At 38.1% G+C, this 15,385-nt stretch overlaps 1 protein-coding gene across 1 annotated transcript in view; it reads left to right on the forward strand.

Annotated features, from left to right (window-relative positions):
• The window catches only part of BBS9 (Bardet-Biedl syndrome 9), a 168,298-nt gene that overhangs the window by 149,460 nt on the left and 3,453 nt on the right, over positions 1–15,385 (forward strand). Inside the window, exons 16-18 of the mRNA XM_059711285.1 lie at positions 2,159–2,299; positions 6,933–7,028; positions 14,057–14,229. Coding sequence (XP_059567268.1) covers positions 2,159–2,299; positions 6,933–7,028; positions 14,057–14,229 — 410 coding nt within the window. The remainder of the gene's footprint in view (positions 1–2,158; positions 2,300–6,932; positions 7,029–14,056; positions 14,230–15,385) is intronic.

Raw genomic sequence — 15,385 nt, forward strand, 5'->3', positions numbered from 1 at the left:
CGCTTATTTTTGTGCATAAAGAGTTATCCGAAGGTGAAGCATTTCCCCCCCACTATTCATTAAAAATGAAGGAAATGAAGATAGGTTTCAGGTTTTGAGGCTTTAATTTATCTATTGTAGAGGAAATATATTAGTAGGTACAGTTCCATAATTTGGAGATATGTGGAATATATGAAATTGGAAAAACTAATGCGCCCTAATATTTTGTGTGTGGTGACATTCGTAGTTATGCTTTGAGCAGTAGCTTAGATCATGCTACCATAATATTTTGAGTCAAAACATTTTACCATTGCCCTGGCTGGTGTGCTAAGTGGTTAGAGTCTTGGCCTGCACACCGAGGGATGCGGGTTCAATTCCCGGTCAAGGGCATGTACCTGGGTTGCAGGTTTGATCCTAGGCCCCAGTTGGAGTGCATGCGGGAGGCAACCAACCCATGTGTCTCTTTCTCTCTCTCTCCTTTTCTTTTTTCTTCCCTCCCTCCCTCCCTCCCTCCCTCCCTCCCTCCCTCCCTCCCTCCCTCCTGCTCTTTCTAAAAAGCAATGAAAGAATATCCTCGGGTGAGGATTAATTTTTTTTTTTTGCCATTGCAAAGTACAAATAAACATGCCTTTAAATCTCACAGAATGTCAGGATATATGTAATACCCTGGGACCTTTCTGAAGAGCCACAGTTATACTTTGCATCTAGGATTCCAGAAGTGAATTAAACATCTGTTGGTTACGAGCAAAAAATGAGCTATGTAAAATTTGATGGATAATAGATTATGTTGGAGAATGACAAATATGCTCCCCGTGCTCTGAAAAAGTCTTTAATTGACCTCGTATATCAACATGTTTCCATTGCCGATGATCTCTCGCTATCCCACTGAACAAGTAATACTGAAAAGTATAGTCCCAGCTTGGATGCAGAGTAAGCCACTCAACCCCAACTGGCTTAAACAAAATATGTTGCTAATTTGGAATCATGTCCCCAGACTCCAACTGCTCTTACTTTACTATTTCTAAGTTGCTCACTGACTCCACTGTAAGGCAGTAAAGGGATGAATGTGTGGCCCCATCAAGCAGAGTACAGCAGGTCCCGAGATACAGGCTTCTGTATATTACCCCATCAAGAACAGAACCCTAGAATAAAAGGAGAGAAAACGAAAGTTGTAGAATTGCTTTTCTGGATTTATGAGTAGAGAGCCCACTTTGCTTTGGTTTCAGTATCGTTCTCTTTAAAAATATTGAAAGGAATTGATTTTTAAAAACTTTTAATCCTGACATAAAAGTCTTCATTGTTATGTATTGTTCAGTTACCTATTTAAATATGCCTGTGTACATAAAAAACAAAATTTGACAATTGAATGACTATGGAAGCCTTTAAAAATGTCACTTAACTGGTATGTAAAGTTAAATGGATTGAGAAAAATTGAATCATATGAAGGTAATATTCTTAATATTACTGTAAAATGTCATGAACTTCAGTAGATCTTAAGTAGAACAAATTCTGCTTTCATGTTGTAATTTATTGCAAATTATTAATTGTAATTTGAATTTTCAGTAAGTAAAAAAGCCTAAAGGTTAAAAAATTTGTGTGTGGGGGTAGAGAAATTATGAACTATAGTCATATAAAGTCTTTCTGATGTAAATTCGATATTCATTGCTCATCTTAGCTGAGAGTCTTAAATTAGGGCTAGCACTTTGAAGGCCTTAGTTTAAAGATAGTTCAGTAATTGACTATAACTCTATATATAGTGTTGAAGTGTTTCTTGATTTTAAAAATATGGTATTACTATTAAAGGCAGACCTCATGCCTGTGTTTTTTCTAAGATTTTATTTCTGCCTTTCACTTTAAAAAAATCTGCAATACTAGTACCCGTTATCTTTTTAGTTTTTAAATTATGGTTGACATTCAATATTGATTTCAGGTGTACAGCATAGTGATTAGACATTTATATAACTTACAGTGATCCCTGATATTGCCTTCTGCTTTTTGACAATAATATAAACGTGAATTATGATAATAATGTGCAGTTCAGTTATGCTAGACAAAATGGGCAGGCCGCAGACTTTTAAACTGGGACATGTTGCTGCTCAGACTATTAGTAGTACAGATTTTTTGTGTATCAAATTATTTGACACATTCGTGACTCTGCATTTCTCCCTTTTTATTTCAGGCATTCCTCGGGTTACCCAATGTAAATTCAGACTTCCGCTGAAATTAATCTGTCTACCAGGCCAACCTTCAAAAATTGCAACCCACAAACTAACGATTGATACCAACAAACCTCCAGTCAGCCTTCTCAGTCTCTTTCCAGGTAGGCCTTCTGAAGTAACATGCCTGTAATATATCAGAAATGTTAAGAATTTAGAATGGAATCCTTCACCAGCAGGTAATGATGGGGTAATTATCAGATAATTGTTAAGTCAGAATATGAAAATGCCTCCAGGATTTTTCCCTTGCCTGTTCAAAGGCGAGTAGCTTATATCAACAAGGTAATGAGGTGTACCCTTTAAGTTTGATTAAAATTAGTATAATCATTATTTTGTTTCTGTATTCAGAGACGAGAACATCAAATGTTTCTCTTTAGACTGTGGAATTTTTTGGCTCGTAATGTAAATATTTATTATTCACTTTCATTGTAGGTTTCTGGATAGGTACCTTTTTAAAGTTCAGTCTTATGCCCCTGAAAAGTAATCGCCTAAGTAGCTGCTCTTTGTGGTTCTGCTGCCTGCAGCAGCTGGAGGGGGCGAATGTTCAAATGTTCGTTCTCTGGCCCTGATTGCTTAGAAGGGGCTCCGTGTATAAAGCCTCAGCATCACAGTGAACATTTGGGGTAATCTGTGAAGGTGTGACCTTCTCCGGTGTCAGTTTTCCTCTGAGTAACTTAGGAAAAAGAGAGGCATCGATTGGATGAAGCATCTGCAGTAACCAGGTTTCTAATGGAGCCCTCTAGTCACTTTCTTGGTGATGGGGTGGAATTAAAAAAAACAAATCTGGGAATTAAATCAACCCTCTTAAATCCCTCATTAAAAAATCGTCACCACTGACTCTGAGATGCATCCTCACCCTTGCGTTAGTGGGTAGGATTTAGAATACAAAGAGTATTTCCCACAAGCTTTAGCGATTTATGGTAAGTCAACTTTTGTGTTATTAACTACTTAAAGTGCTTACATTTTATTTTTCATGAATTTGAAGTGTTTAAAAAGCATTGTTTATGTATAATGAAAAGCCTTCAAAATGGAATGCTTTTTTTATTTTATTTTTTAAATTCTTTATTATTTAAGGTATTACAAATGTGTCCTCATCCCCCCCATTAAACCCCCATCCTCCCCCACCCCACTCATGCTCTCATCCCCCTGTTGTCCATGTCCATTGGTTTAGCTTATATGCATGCATACAAGTCCTTTGGTTGATCTCTTCCCCTTGCCCCCTCCCTCCCCTACTTTCCCTCTGGGGATTAATAGTCTGATCGCTGTTTCTCTGTCTTTGGATCTGTCCCTGTTCATCAGTCTATGTTGTTCTCTATATTCCACAAATGAGTGAAATCATGAGGTATTTATCTTTCTCTGACTGGCTTATTTCACTTAGCATAATGCTCTCCAGTTCCAAAATGGAATGCTTTTTATTACAATTGACCTATTCTTTAGTTTGGCTTGAGTTTAGGTATACCAGGTATATATGTATATTATTAGCAAATAGTTTTGTACCTTTTGGTTTTTCCCTTCCCTTTCCTTCCTTCTTAGTCATTTTCGTATAACAAATTTGGATTATAAAGAAGGCAGAAAGAGTCACTACCTTCACAACATCTTATACAAATGTATTAATTCCTTGGGTCTCCTATACTATCCTGGAAATTTAGTAGGAAATTATATGCTGCACTCCGAACTTATTGGTGCCTTAGAAAAGTGGTTAAGACCTTGGCTTCTGAGTGGTTGACATTTACTGTGGATGGATACAACCCACAGAGGCTGAATAAAAATGCAGGCTTTCGATCAGAGAGGTAATCTCTGGAACCCTAGGAAAGCTTAGGTACATGTTTCTCCTGATTTGGGGCTCAGTTGTTTTGATATCGTTGGTATCTTAGACTCGTCAACACATATTTGCTTCTTACTTTAGAAATAGGATTCAATGACAGATTGAAAAAAATTTCCTTCAAGATCCAATGTATGTGATACAGTCGGTTCTTTGTGGGAGATCCTGGATCTGTGTTCATATTGAACATGCTGGAATCCTATCATTGTTCAACATAAGCACTCTTGGTACTTTTTCACTTTTCCATTTTTCACTCTTGGTATATTAGACTTTTATGTATTGATGTCAAGTAATGTTGGATCAAACTCTCCTTGAGTTCCAGATTTCAGTGATGCTGTCTTTTCAACCTTTGTTTCTCCTGGCGCTGTATTTTGGGTGGTTTCTGTTGCTGTACATTCGAGTCACTTTATTCTGCGGAGTGTGATGTGTGCCCACTTGGCATGCTTCACCTCAGACAGTGTAGCTGTCATCTCTCAAGGGTGATATGGGTCTCTTCTTCTTCTTAAAACCATCTTCCATGTCTGTAATAGAATGTCCTTGAACATACAGAACAACATAATAATGTTTAAATGCCCTTGTCTATGAGTCTGTCATCCATGTCATTTCTGAGTTAGTTCTGATTGATTTGCTCCCTCTTATGGATTGTAATTTCTTCCTTCTTTGCATGTCCTGTAGTTTTTGTTTGAAGAACAGAACTTCTGAATTTTATCTAGTTGTGTGTTGAGTACTTTAGTTTTCCTCTAAAACTTCTTGAGCTTTTTTTTCTGAGACACTGTTAAGTTACTTGAAACAGTTTGATCCTTTCAGGTGGTGGTAGGCAGGAAGGGAGCAACATTTTATTCGAGGGCAAACTTCACCCACTTCTGAGGGTGAACTCTTCCATGTGTTCTGCACGATGCCTAGGGAATTAGGCTGGTTCCTATCCTGGCCAGTGAGAACAGGGCTGGTTCCTGGCTCTGGGTGGCATCACAGATTCCATGTTCCCTGTAACCTCTTTCTGTGGTTCCCTCAGCCTCACGTAGTTTCCTTACAGGTGTGGACTGATTGGCATTGGGATATGTACTCCAGGGACACTTTGCAGATCTCTGCAGACCTCCCTCTGTCGCGCTCTCTTCTCTGACACCCTGCCTGTGAACTTGTGCAACTTTGACCATTCCAGACTCCCAATCTATCTTCCTTCTTGGGGAGAATGCTTTGTTGCACCTCGGTTCCCCAAACTGTCTTGAGGCCTACAGATTTTTCTCGAGGCAGTAAACTGGGGCAATCATAGGGCTCACTCTCTTTGTTTCTTGTTTGGAAGGGGTCATTGTTCAATTCTTGATTTCCAATGTATTAACAAAAAATATTTCAGCCCGGCAGGTGTGGCTCAGTGGTTGAGAGTTGACCTATGAACCAGGAGGTCATGGTTTCATTCCCGATCAGGTCACTTGTCCAGGTTTCAGGCTTGATCCCCAGTGTGGGGTCTGCGGGAGGCAGCCGATCAATGGTTCTCTCTCACCATTGATGTTTCTATCTCTCTCTCCCTCTCCCTTCCTCTCTGAAATCAATAAAAATATATTTTTAAAAAGTATTTCATATTTTCTGTCCCATTTTTTTAGTTGTTTTCCATGGAAGGGTAACTGTGGCTCCAGTTTCTCCATCTTGGCCTGAAGTGAAAGTCTCCAACTTTATAATTCTTGTTTGTTTGAGTCAGAATTCAAATGTGGTTTACATTTTGCAATTTTTTAATATGCATTTTTGGTATCTCCTTTTCTATAGGCTTTTACCCCTTCATCTCCCTTTTAATTATTTGTTGAAGAGTACATATTATTTTTCCTATGTTTCTCACACTCTGAATTTCACCCATTACATCCCTGGGATGTTGTTTAATATTTATTTTCTCTGTCCACTTTGTTGCCTGTAAATTGCAGTTGCAGCTAGAGCTAGTAGTTAAGCTTAATTATTTTGGCCACATTGCTTAATGAATGGTGGTTTATGCTTTCAGCAAGAGGACAAGATATCTGCTTGTCTCTTTGTTTGTGATGGTCTCAGCCATTGATATTCAGTGCTGAGATCCATTCATTCATTGGAAGTTGAAAATAGTTATATTCTATTTCTTTCAAGCTTCCTTCAGTTTTTGGCTGAAATAGTTCTATTTGGAGAACCTTTCCTTATGTACTATAGGTTATGTGGTGCACAAGTAGGATCACCAACATAAATGCATGGTTCCCTTTGTTTATTACTGATTTTTAAAAGAATGAGTTGCCTGGCCGGTATGGCTCAGTGGTTGAGTATCGAACCATGAACCAGGAGGTCAGGGCCCATGCCTGGGTTGTGGGGCTTGATCCCCAGTCTGGGGTGTGCAGGAGGCAGCCGATCAATGATTCTCTTTCATCATTAATATTTCTATCTCTCCCTCTCCCTTCCTCTCTGAAATCAATTAAAAAGAAGGGGGGGGGTTGATTCTCTAATCCTCCAAGACTGATAATTTGGCTTTTTTTTGTATCAACATAAACACTTTAATTATATTTGATGTGTTTCACTCCACTGCAGCTATTATTTTTTGATACTTAAATATTTTCACCTCTGGCCAGTGATAGTCTCTTTAAATTGGCTCTTACATCCTTTTCACACAACTCTGCTAGTTACTGGTCATTTCCTTGCTTCTGTTCTAAGTTCACCTGTGCACGTCCTACCTTAGACCTAGAATGAACCAGTAGGAGAAAGGAAATGAGATGATTTCAGAGAGTTCTTATGAGGCAGAAATTTTAGCAACTGGAAGCTAACATGAGAATCAGTTAATCTAATTCATGCATGGGCTTTAAAAATGACTAGTGACATAAAACATGCTTGTCATCAGCTAGTTTCCTGTTTTGAATATTGTCTTACCTCATGGTTATGTAAAGTGATTCCCACCCCCCCCCCTTTTTTTGCAGGCTTTGCCAATCAGTCCGAAGATGAACAGGTGAATGTAATGGGTTTTCGATTCTTAGGTGGTTCCCAAGTTACTCTTCTTGCTTCCAAAACCTCTCGTAAGTAAACCATGGAGTTACGGCTTTTGAAATTTTCTATTACGTGCACTACATCATCACCAAGGGTTTCTGCAAAGGGTGGTGTTCAGCTAAATATTGAAAACGAAGAGCCATAGTATTAAGTATATAGGACATAAAAGTTATAAAGCTAGGTCCTATTTTATTAGAGATTTATCTTTGTTTGGGGATGAGGATAGTTTGAGGGAAAAATTTAAAGGATTGAAAAATGTTTATGAGATAGGTTATGCTGAACTAGATTTTAGGGACTATTAGAAACTGGAATTAATTTTTATGTGTGCATATATTCTTATGTCCTTTTTAAAAAAAATCCTGACCCCAGCGTATGTTTTTATTTATTTATTTTTTAGAGGGAGAGGAGAAGAGAGAGAGAGTGAGAGAGAAACATTGATCGGTTGTTTCCCATACATGCCACAACCAGGCATTGAACCTATAACTTAGGCATGTGCCCTGATCGGGAATCAAACTGGGAATCTTTTGGTGCACAGGATGACGCTCCCACCAACTGAGCCACCTGGCCAGGGTGACACTGTTTTGTTTTGATTAGCTTTAATCTTCACTTGGATGCTGGAATAATTTTTGTACATTTCTTTTGTTAAACTATTCTCTTTAGTTAATCTAAAAAATTGTTGCCAACATGTCCTTGGGAAATTGTACAAATATGTTTGACCTCAGTTTATGATGCTGTATGATGAGTTGGTAATTGAGATCATTTAAAAAAGGCAAGAAGTTATTCCATTTGAAAAATGGGGATATTTATGTCCTAATGCATTATGTTTATTATTTTTTAGATAAAGTGACTTTTAGAGCGTTGCTGTAGGGCATGATTACTTTACCATTCTGTAAATATCACCAAATATTCAGCTATATGGCTGATCCAGTCACATATATCTGAATAGATGGCAGTGCCATAGTGCAGACTGACAGGCTGAGTCATGGGGTAGGACAAGGCCTTTTAAATAAGGAACCACATGAACTATGTCAACTGAAATCTAAAGGGTAGCCATTACAATTCCATGGTGGTTTTTTTACTTCAGTGTCTCACAGAATTCTACCTAGGAGATGCCCTTGGTGATGAAGGGAGATAGATATGAAGAAAGTATAGTTTTCTGGGGTTGAGGTAGATGTTGGTGCTCCCTACTGCTCTATCAGAATACCCATCCCCAAGAAAGGAATGAGGTAATTTGTACCCAATGTGTGTCTGGCATTCTTATTTTTTGTGATTCTGAATCCAGGATGTAATTTCTCTTCTGAATATAACAAGGACAAGTCACTTGGTCAATAATGTCTCTAGCCCAGCTAGTGTGGCTCAATGGTTGAGCTTCGACTTATGAACCAGAAGGTTATGGTTTGATTCCCAGTCAGGGCACATGCTCAGGTTGCAGGCTCAATCCCCAGTGGAGGGTGTGCAGGAGGCAACCAATCAATGATTGTCATCATTGATGTTTCTATCTCTCTCTCCCTCTCCTTTCCTCTCTGAAATCAATAAAAAACATATATATTTAAAAAATAATGTTTATATAGCTTATCTTTATAGTTCATGAGTAGCAAATTTCACAGAGCTTTAAAAATATTGATAAAACTCAATTTACTAGATATAATTCTATCTGAGCTCAAATCGGTACAGTCTAAGCTACAGCTTAATCCAAGGATAAATGTAGAGGACCCAGTGTTGCAAGTGTTTAGAAAGAACTGGACAACCAAACTCAGTAGTAATTCAGAAGTGAGATGTAGCTGGAAGGAGTGTGGGTTTTATTTTGTTTTTAAATTTTCAATAGTAGAACATGTTTGAATAGTAATGGAAATGATCGAGTTAAGTGGGAGAGGCTGATGATCAGGAAAGAGAAAGGAATCACAAAGCAATGAAATCTTTGAGAAGGAGAGAGGCGGTGGGATACAGGGCCTGGGTGGCGGGCACTGGGGGTGTCCAGGAAGATTGAAAGACAAGCTTTTGTAATTTTACTGTGACAGGAGGGATTGGATGTAAATCACACCTTTCGGAGAGTGGCTTGTGAAGATGGAGAGAACAATGGAGACAGGGATTTCAGGGAAATGAGATGTCGCAGTTGTGTATATTGAAAGAGCCTGTTTAATGTTAGCACAATGAAACAGAAATAGAAACACATCCAGACACAGTTTTTGAAATCTTGGAGCACTAAGGATTAGGAGCATATCCTCAAAGATTAAAAAGGAAAAAGCAAGCTACTCAAAGAACATGCATGAATCAAGAAGATTGCCTTGGATGCTAGAACACAATGGAAGAATTTTTTGCAAGATTTGAGGGAAATGATTTTCAACTTAGATTTCTGTTCCCAACTAAACTGGTCACTAACAGTGAATGCTGAGTAAATACATATTTTCAGTGTCACAAGCAGGGTTAAGCAATTGCAAATAGCAAATTTATGTAGCCTCGAGTAGGCCTTTGGGAAAAGAAAAGTAATACAATGAAAGATTATCCTGAAAGATTTTAACATGCTAGAATGAGGGATTGAATTGAATAAGATCAAGTTTAAAAGTCCTTTGCTTGTCTCTTGATTATTTTGCTTTCAGGTATAATGAAAACATTATAGTCATGTATGTGAATAAGGGTTGGGCCTTGAGAAAAATTTTCTTTTTGCATCTGCCAAAAGAAAGCATCTGTAATCTTTTAAAAACTTATTTATTTATCGAAATTAAATTTATTGGGGTGACATTGGTTAATACATTAGAGGGGTGGGCAAAATTAAGTTTATGGAAGTATGTGGAAAATAATACAATAATAAATATTAAAAAAGAATAAACTTACGACTGTAAACCTATTTTCATTAATATGTCATCTGTATATTGCATTGTGGACCCACCACACAAAGTATAGTCTCTTCCTGTCACTATCCTTTTGTCCCCCTTTACCCTCATCACTCTCCCCCTACTCCCCTTTTCCCCTGGTAACCACCTTACATTTTTGTCTATGCCTGTGAGTTTGTTTTGTTTTGTTGGTTGCTTTCTGTTTTATATTCCACAGCATATGTAATCTTGAAACATATTAACCAAGATATCTTCAGAGGAAAGCATGTGAGAGGCTTTGCTCTTGCCTCTGTTCATTTTGCATTCAGCAGACATGTTAGATATAAACACTGGTGGCTCTGGTGGCGCTCCTGGACTAATGGGAGAGACAGGTAGAGAACCAGTACTCGAGCTTGGTGCTGACAGAAGCCCCTTCAGGTGCAATTGCAGCCCAGAGGAGTGAGGTTCCACAAGAGCTTTTGTTTGTGAAAGATCTTGAAGGATGAGTAGGAGATTATTGGGTGGAGGGCACTCCACAAAGAGGAAAAGGTATCCTCAGATGCTGGATAGAGCATGGGGTTTTAGAAATCAGGGAATTTTCTTCCGTCTGGGAATTTTATATAGTAGCGGCTTTGTGATTTAGAGATAAGTGTAATGACCAAATCCAAAGTCACTGGAAACCCACCCCATGCCACTGTGTGCACTTTAATATGTGCAATGAGTCATCAGTATATTACTGTTTCATATTTATCTTAGAACTTCTTAGCAATATTATCAAGGGACAATGGCCAGATTATATAAATCCAGCTTGGAAAAAGCCTTTTGAAAAGTAAATTTAGAGAAATCATCTACAGTTTCCACTAATATCGAAGAGGTTGTATATTTAGAATATTATACTAATATCTACTGAAATTGTTTATATTATTTTCTCAAACTTCTTGGTTCCAAAAGCCTTCATCTGCCTTTCCATCTCGCATTTAAAAATTTCCAAATAGTATAAATTATACTGATGCTTTGTTTATGACATGAATACAAACATTATTTATATTGATGAACTTCAGATGTTCTGACATGAATAGACACTGACGTGATGCATTTTTGTGCCCTGCTTAGTTAAATCCATTATTTTCTCCATTTGTAGTAGAGTGGAATGGCAATTGACTGCACTCCAGTCATCTAAATTTATTTCATTTGGAAGCTGGAATGATTATTTCCACTGAGCTGCTATTACAAGATGCAAAGGAAAAAGGATAAAAAAAAATAAATCGAATGTTCATTTTGGCAGCTATTTTAATTACTAGTATTGTAAGGGTGTATTTTAAAATACAACTTTCTTCTTTCATGTTATATTATAAATAGATTTTTATTTCTCCTTTCCATGAAATGCAGACTCTGGAAAGTTTCCAGTGCAATGTTAACTATTTTGAAACATTAAAAACTAAGAAAATGCTTAATCATCAAAATAATGCCGTATAAACCTTTGACTCATTAATTCTTGTTGATTTTTGGTAATCTGAAAAAAATCCACTTATAAATAATTGTGTTTATATTTCTAAATCCCAAGTATAATTTTTTATTATAAAAAGTTAGTTTTTCTGTTTCCCCCTCATGTATTGATGAAAGTAAGAAAATAATTAAAGCCCCAAATGTTACAGAAAAGATTACATCTATTTAAATGTTTATTATTTTTACAATTCTATTATTGGTGACATTCATGCATTATACTTGGTCATAGTAGTGTACTGTCTTAGTCCAGTTGGGCTGCTATAACAAAATACCAGAGACTGGGTGGCTTTTGTACAATAGAAATTTGCTTCTCGCAGTTCTGGAGGCTGGGAAGTGCAAGCTCATGGCTCTGGCACAGCAGGTGCCAGGTGAGAGCCTGCTTCAGGTTCATAGCTGTCTGTCTGTTTGCTATGTCCTCATATAGCAAAGGGGCAAGAGAGTTCTCTGGGGTCTCTTTTATAAGGGCACTCATCTCTTTCACGAGAGCTTCACCTCATGACTTAATCATCCCCCAAAGGCCCTACCTCCAAATACCATCACATTGGGCATTAGGATTTAACATATGCATTTTTGGGGGGATATAAACATTCAGTCTATTTCAAGTAGCTGTGGGGCATCTAGAAATTTATTTATATTTGAATTTTTCATTGATTTTCTTTAGATTTTTTACTTGTTTCACTCCATACCTTTTATATCAGATAGTTTTAAATTTTTGACACACACACACACACACACACACACACACACACACACACACACATATATATATATATATATATATATATATTTTAAACCCTCATCAGGAGATATGTTTTTATTGATTTTTAGAGAGGGTGGAAATGGGAAAGAGAGAGAGAGAGAGAGAGAGAGAGAGAGAGAGAGAGAGAGAGAGAGTAACATTATTGTGAGAGAAAAACATCAATCAGTTGCCTTCGGAAAGTGTCCCGATTGAGGATTGAACCTGTAACCTAAATATGTGCCCTGACCAGGACTGAACCCTCAACCTTTTGGTGTACAGGAAGAACTGCCAGCCAAGTGAGCTACCCAACCAGGGCTTGACCAATATTTTTTTCTTTTTTTTTTTATTGCTTAAAGTATTACAAAGGGTATTACATATGTGTGACCAATATTTTTCAACATCTAATTGTGATTGATAGAAATTTTATAATTCAAAGATAAATTGCATTTTTATAGGTTCAGTAAACCCTTGATTTTGTGGACCTCAATTTAACAGACTTTGGATTCTAGTCCATATGTCATATGTGAAAATTAACACCCTGCTAATTTAAAAACACTTTTAACCAGATTTACTTATAATTAAATTAACAGGTTATTTTTTTGTTATTAATTCACTATTATTTTTAATGAATTTCAGCGAATAGGCCAGGGGTGGGCAAACTTTTTGACTCGAGGGCCACAATGGGTTCTTAAACTGGACCGGAGGGCCAGAACAAAAGCATGGATGGAGTGTTTGTGTGAACTAATATAAATTCAAAGTAAACATCATTACATAAAAGGGTACGGTCTTTTTTTTCAATAGTTTTATTCATTTCAAACGGGCCGGATCCGGGCCGTGGGCCGTAGTTTGCCCACGGCTGGAATAGGTCATATGTTGGAAAGAACACTAGTAATTTCATTGACATAAATGGATACTACATATCTACAAGTAGAGCCCACATATTTAAATCCAAGAGCACTGCTTATAAACAATGTCCAGAAGGATTAGCACATGCATCCTTCATGGTAGTTGGTTCTGTTGTCACTTGGTGTGACTTTCTGCAGCATTTTGTTTTGTTTTGTTAATCCTCACCTGATGGGTTTTTAAAGAAGTGGAAGGGAGGAGGAGAGACAGAGAGAAAAAAACATTGATGTGAGAGAGACACATGATTGGTTGCCTCGCGGGGATCAAGCCTGCAACCAAGGTATGTGCCCTTGACTGGAATTGAACCTGCTACTTCAGCCTGCGGGCCAATGCTCTGTCCACTGGGCCAAACCTCCTCCTAGGACGGCAGCAGTTTTAACGTGAGCAGGCGATGTTCCATGTGCGCTAACCCTCACCCCAGTGTGCGCATTTGTTTACTCTCGGTGATTGGTGAATGCACTCATTGACTAGACCTATTCTGTATAAATTTAAAATTACCGTAATACACACAGAAAACTTTTCTGTGAAATTAAACTTTTAATTTTACAAATGTGTCCACATAAGGAAAAACATATAAATAAATAAATTTGTCAATTTTTTAACATACACATTCAGAAAACCTACTTCATTATAGAATGGCCTTCTGGCTTTAATGGACACTCCTTGGCTGAATTAGTCCATGATATGGAAATTTACTGTAATGATACCAGATTGTATTTTTGCAATGGCTGTTTTCTTACCTTTAAAGTAAAGTGTTGTTTGTTTGTTCTCTGGAAAGACCCAAATTTGAGGTTTTTTTTTTTCTTATTGTACTGTAACGTCTTATAAGATACATACAGAGTAAAAAGGACCATACTCTATAGCTTGGCACTGTGACCACATACATTTGGCATTAAATTTGAAAATGTTAAGTGGCTGATGCAGAAAACCTCAATAATGCACTACAAATATTTTATCAAGCCAGTAGAAATTGTTTCTATATTCCATCAAAGAAATCTTTGTCCTTTTTGTTTTGGTATTCATTATCAGAGTTAGTAACAATTCATGTATTTTCAGCTAGTAATAAGCATTTTTATTAATTATTTTTTTCCTCTCCTAGAACGATATCGCATTCAGAGTGAACAATTTGAAGATCTTTGGCTCATAACAAATGAGCTTATTATCCGCCTCCAAGAATACTTTGAAAAGCAGGGAAGCAAAGATTTCGCATGTTCTTTTTCTGGATCCATGCCCCTTCAAGAATATTTTGCATTAATTGATCATCATTTTGAGGTGTGTATGAGTAGAACAAATATTATTTATAATTTTTCAATACATTAAAGAAAGAGATGCTGCAGAGGTAAGAATTGTACGATACACGCTATTCGGCCAGATGCTCCAACCTGTTCTTCTTTTATGGACGGTAGTTTTTGTGAATCTGGTTTGTGATCAGTTGCAGACAATTAAGAGTGGCTGCCTGGAGCTAAGCATGTGGTCTTGCCTCAGAACAGAGCTGATTTAATTCCTCCACATGAGGACTTAACCTTTGACCCCAATAACCCGGTGTTGAAACAATCGGAGCTTATCGGCAGCCATTAGGCTGACTAACACGAGCAGGCCATAAATGAGGTGTGATTGTAAAGCAAAGTGATTTTTCCTTTCCTTTCTTAACAAGCACACCACAACTTCTGCATCTGAATGAGGGTAACCACATAAAATATTCGCCAGTATCTGGCACCATGGACGCTTAGTAAAATGCTAAATGACTAAATGTCTAAATAAATGAGATCCGACAGTAACTTTGTTGCCTGAATATTGAATTGTTTTAAAAGTCCCATGTGTTAAAAAAATTCACCAGGCTCTACTTATTTATTGGTCTATAGATAGACTTTGTAGGCAATTACAAAGGGGAATTGCAAAAGAATTTTGAACATCATTCAAGGAAGCTAGAGTGAGTACTTTTTGAGGACTCAATAGGATTTTGCATTTCTGTTCATAAACTACTAGAGGCCCAGTGCACAAAATTCTTGTGCAGGTACGGTCCTAGGTCTGGCTTGTGATCAGGGCCATTTTCCCCGGCTGCTCGCAGCCGGCCCTGCCCTACCGCTGCCACCCACCCCCGGTTCCCCCATTCGCCATCGGATGATCGGTGCCGGCCGGGGTAAGGGACCGAGAGGTCCGCTGTTCCTGCCCACTCGCCAGCCCTGCCCCTGCCACGAGTCGCCCTCTGTGTGTGGGGTGACCGGCGGGGCGGGGCCTTGGCTTGGCACTGTCTGTGTCCCCTGCCACCGACCACTGGTTCCCCGTTCACCATCAGGCAATCGGAGCCTGCCGGCAGGGGAAAGGGACCGAGAGGGCGTCAGTGCGCCTCATAGTGACTGTTCCAGAAGTCGTTCTGGTTGTTCTGCCTTTAGGATCAATTTGCATATTACCCTTTTATTATATAGGA

The sequence above is a fragment of the Myotis daubentonii genome, chromosome 10, assembly GCF_963259705.1.
Source record: "Myotis daubentonii chromosome 10, mMyoDau2.1, whole genome shotgun sequence".
Taxonomy (NCBI): Eukaryota; Metazoa; Chordata; class Mammalia; order Chiroptera; family Vespertilionidae; genus Myotis; species Myotis daubentonii.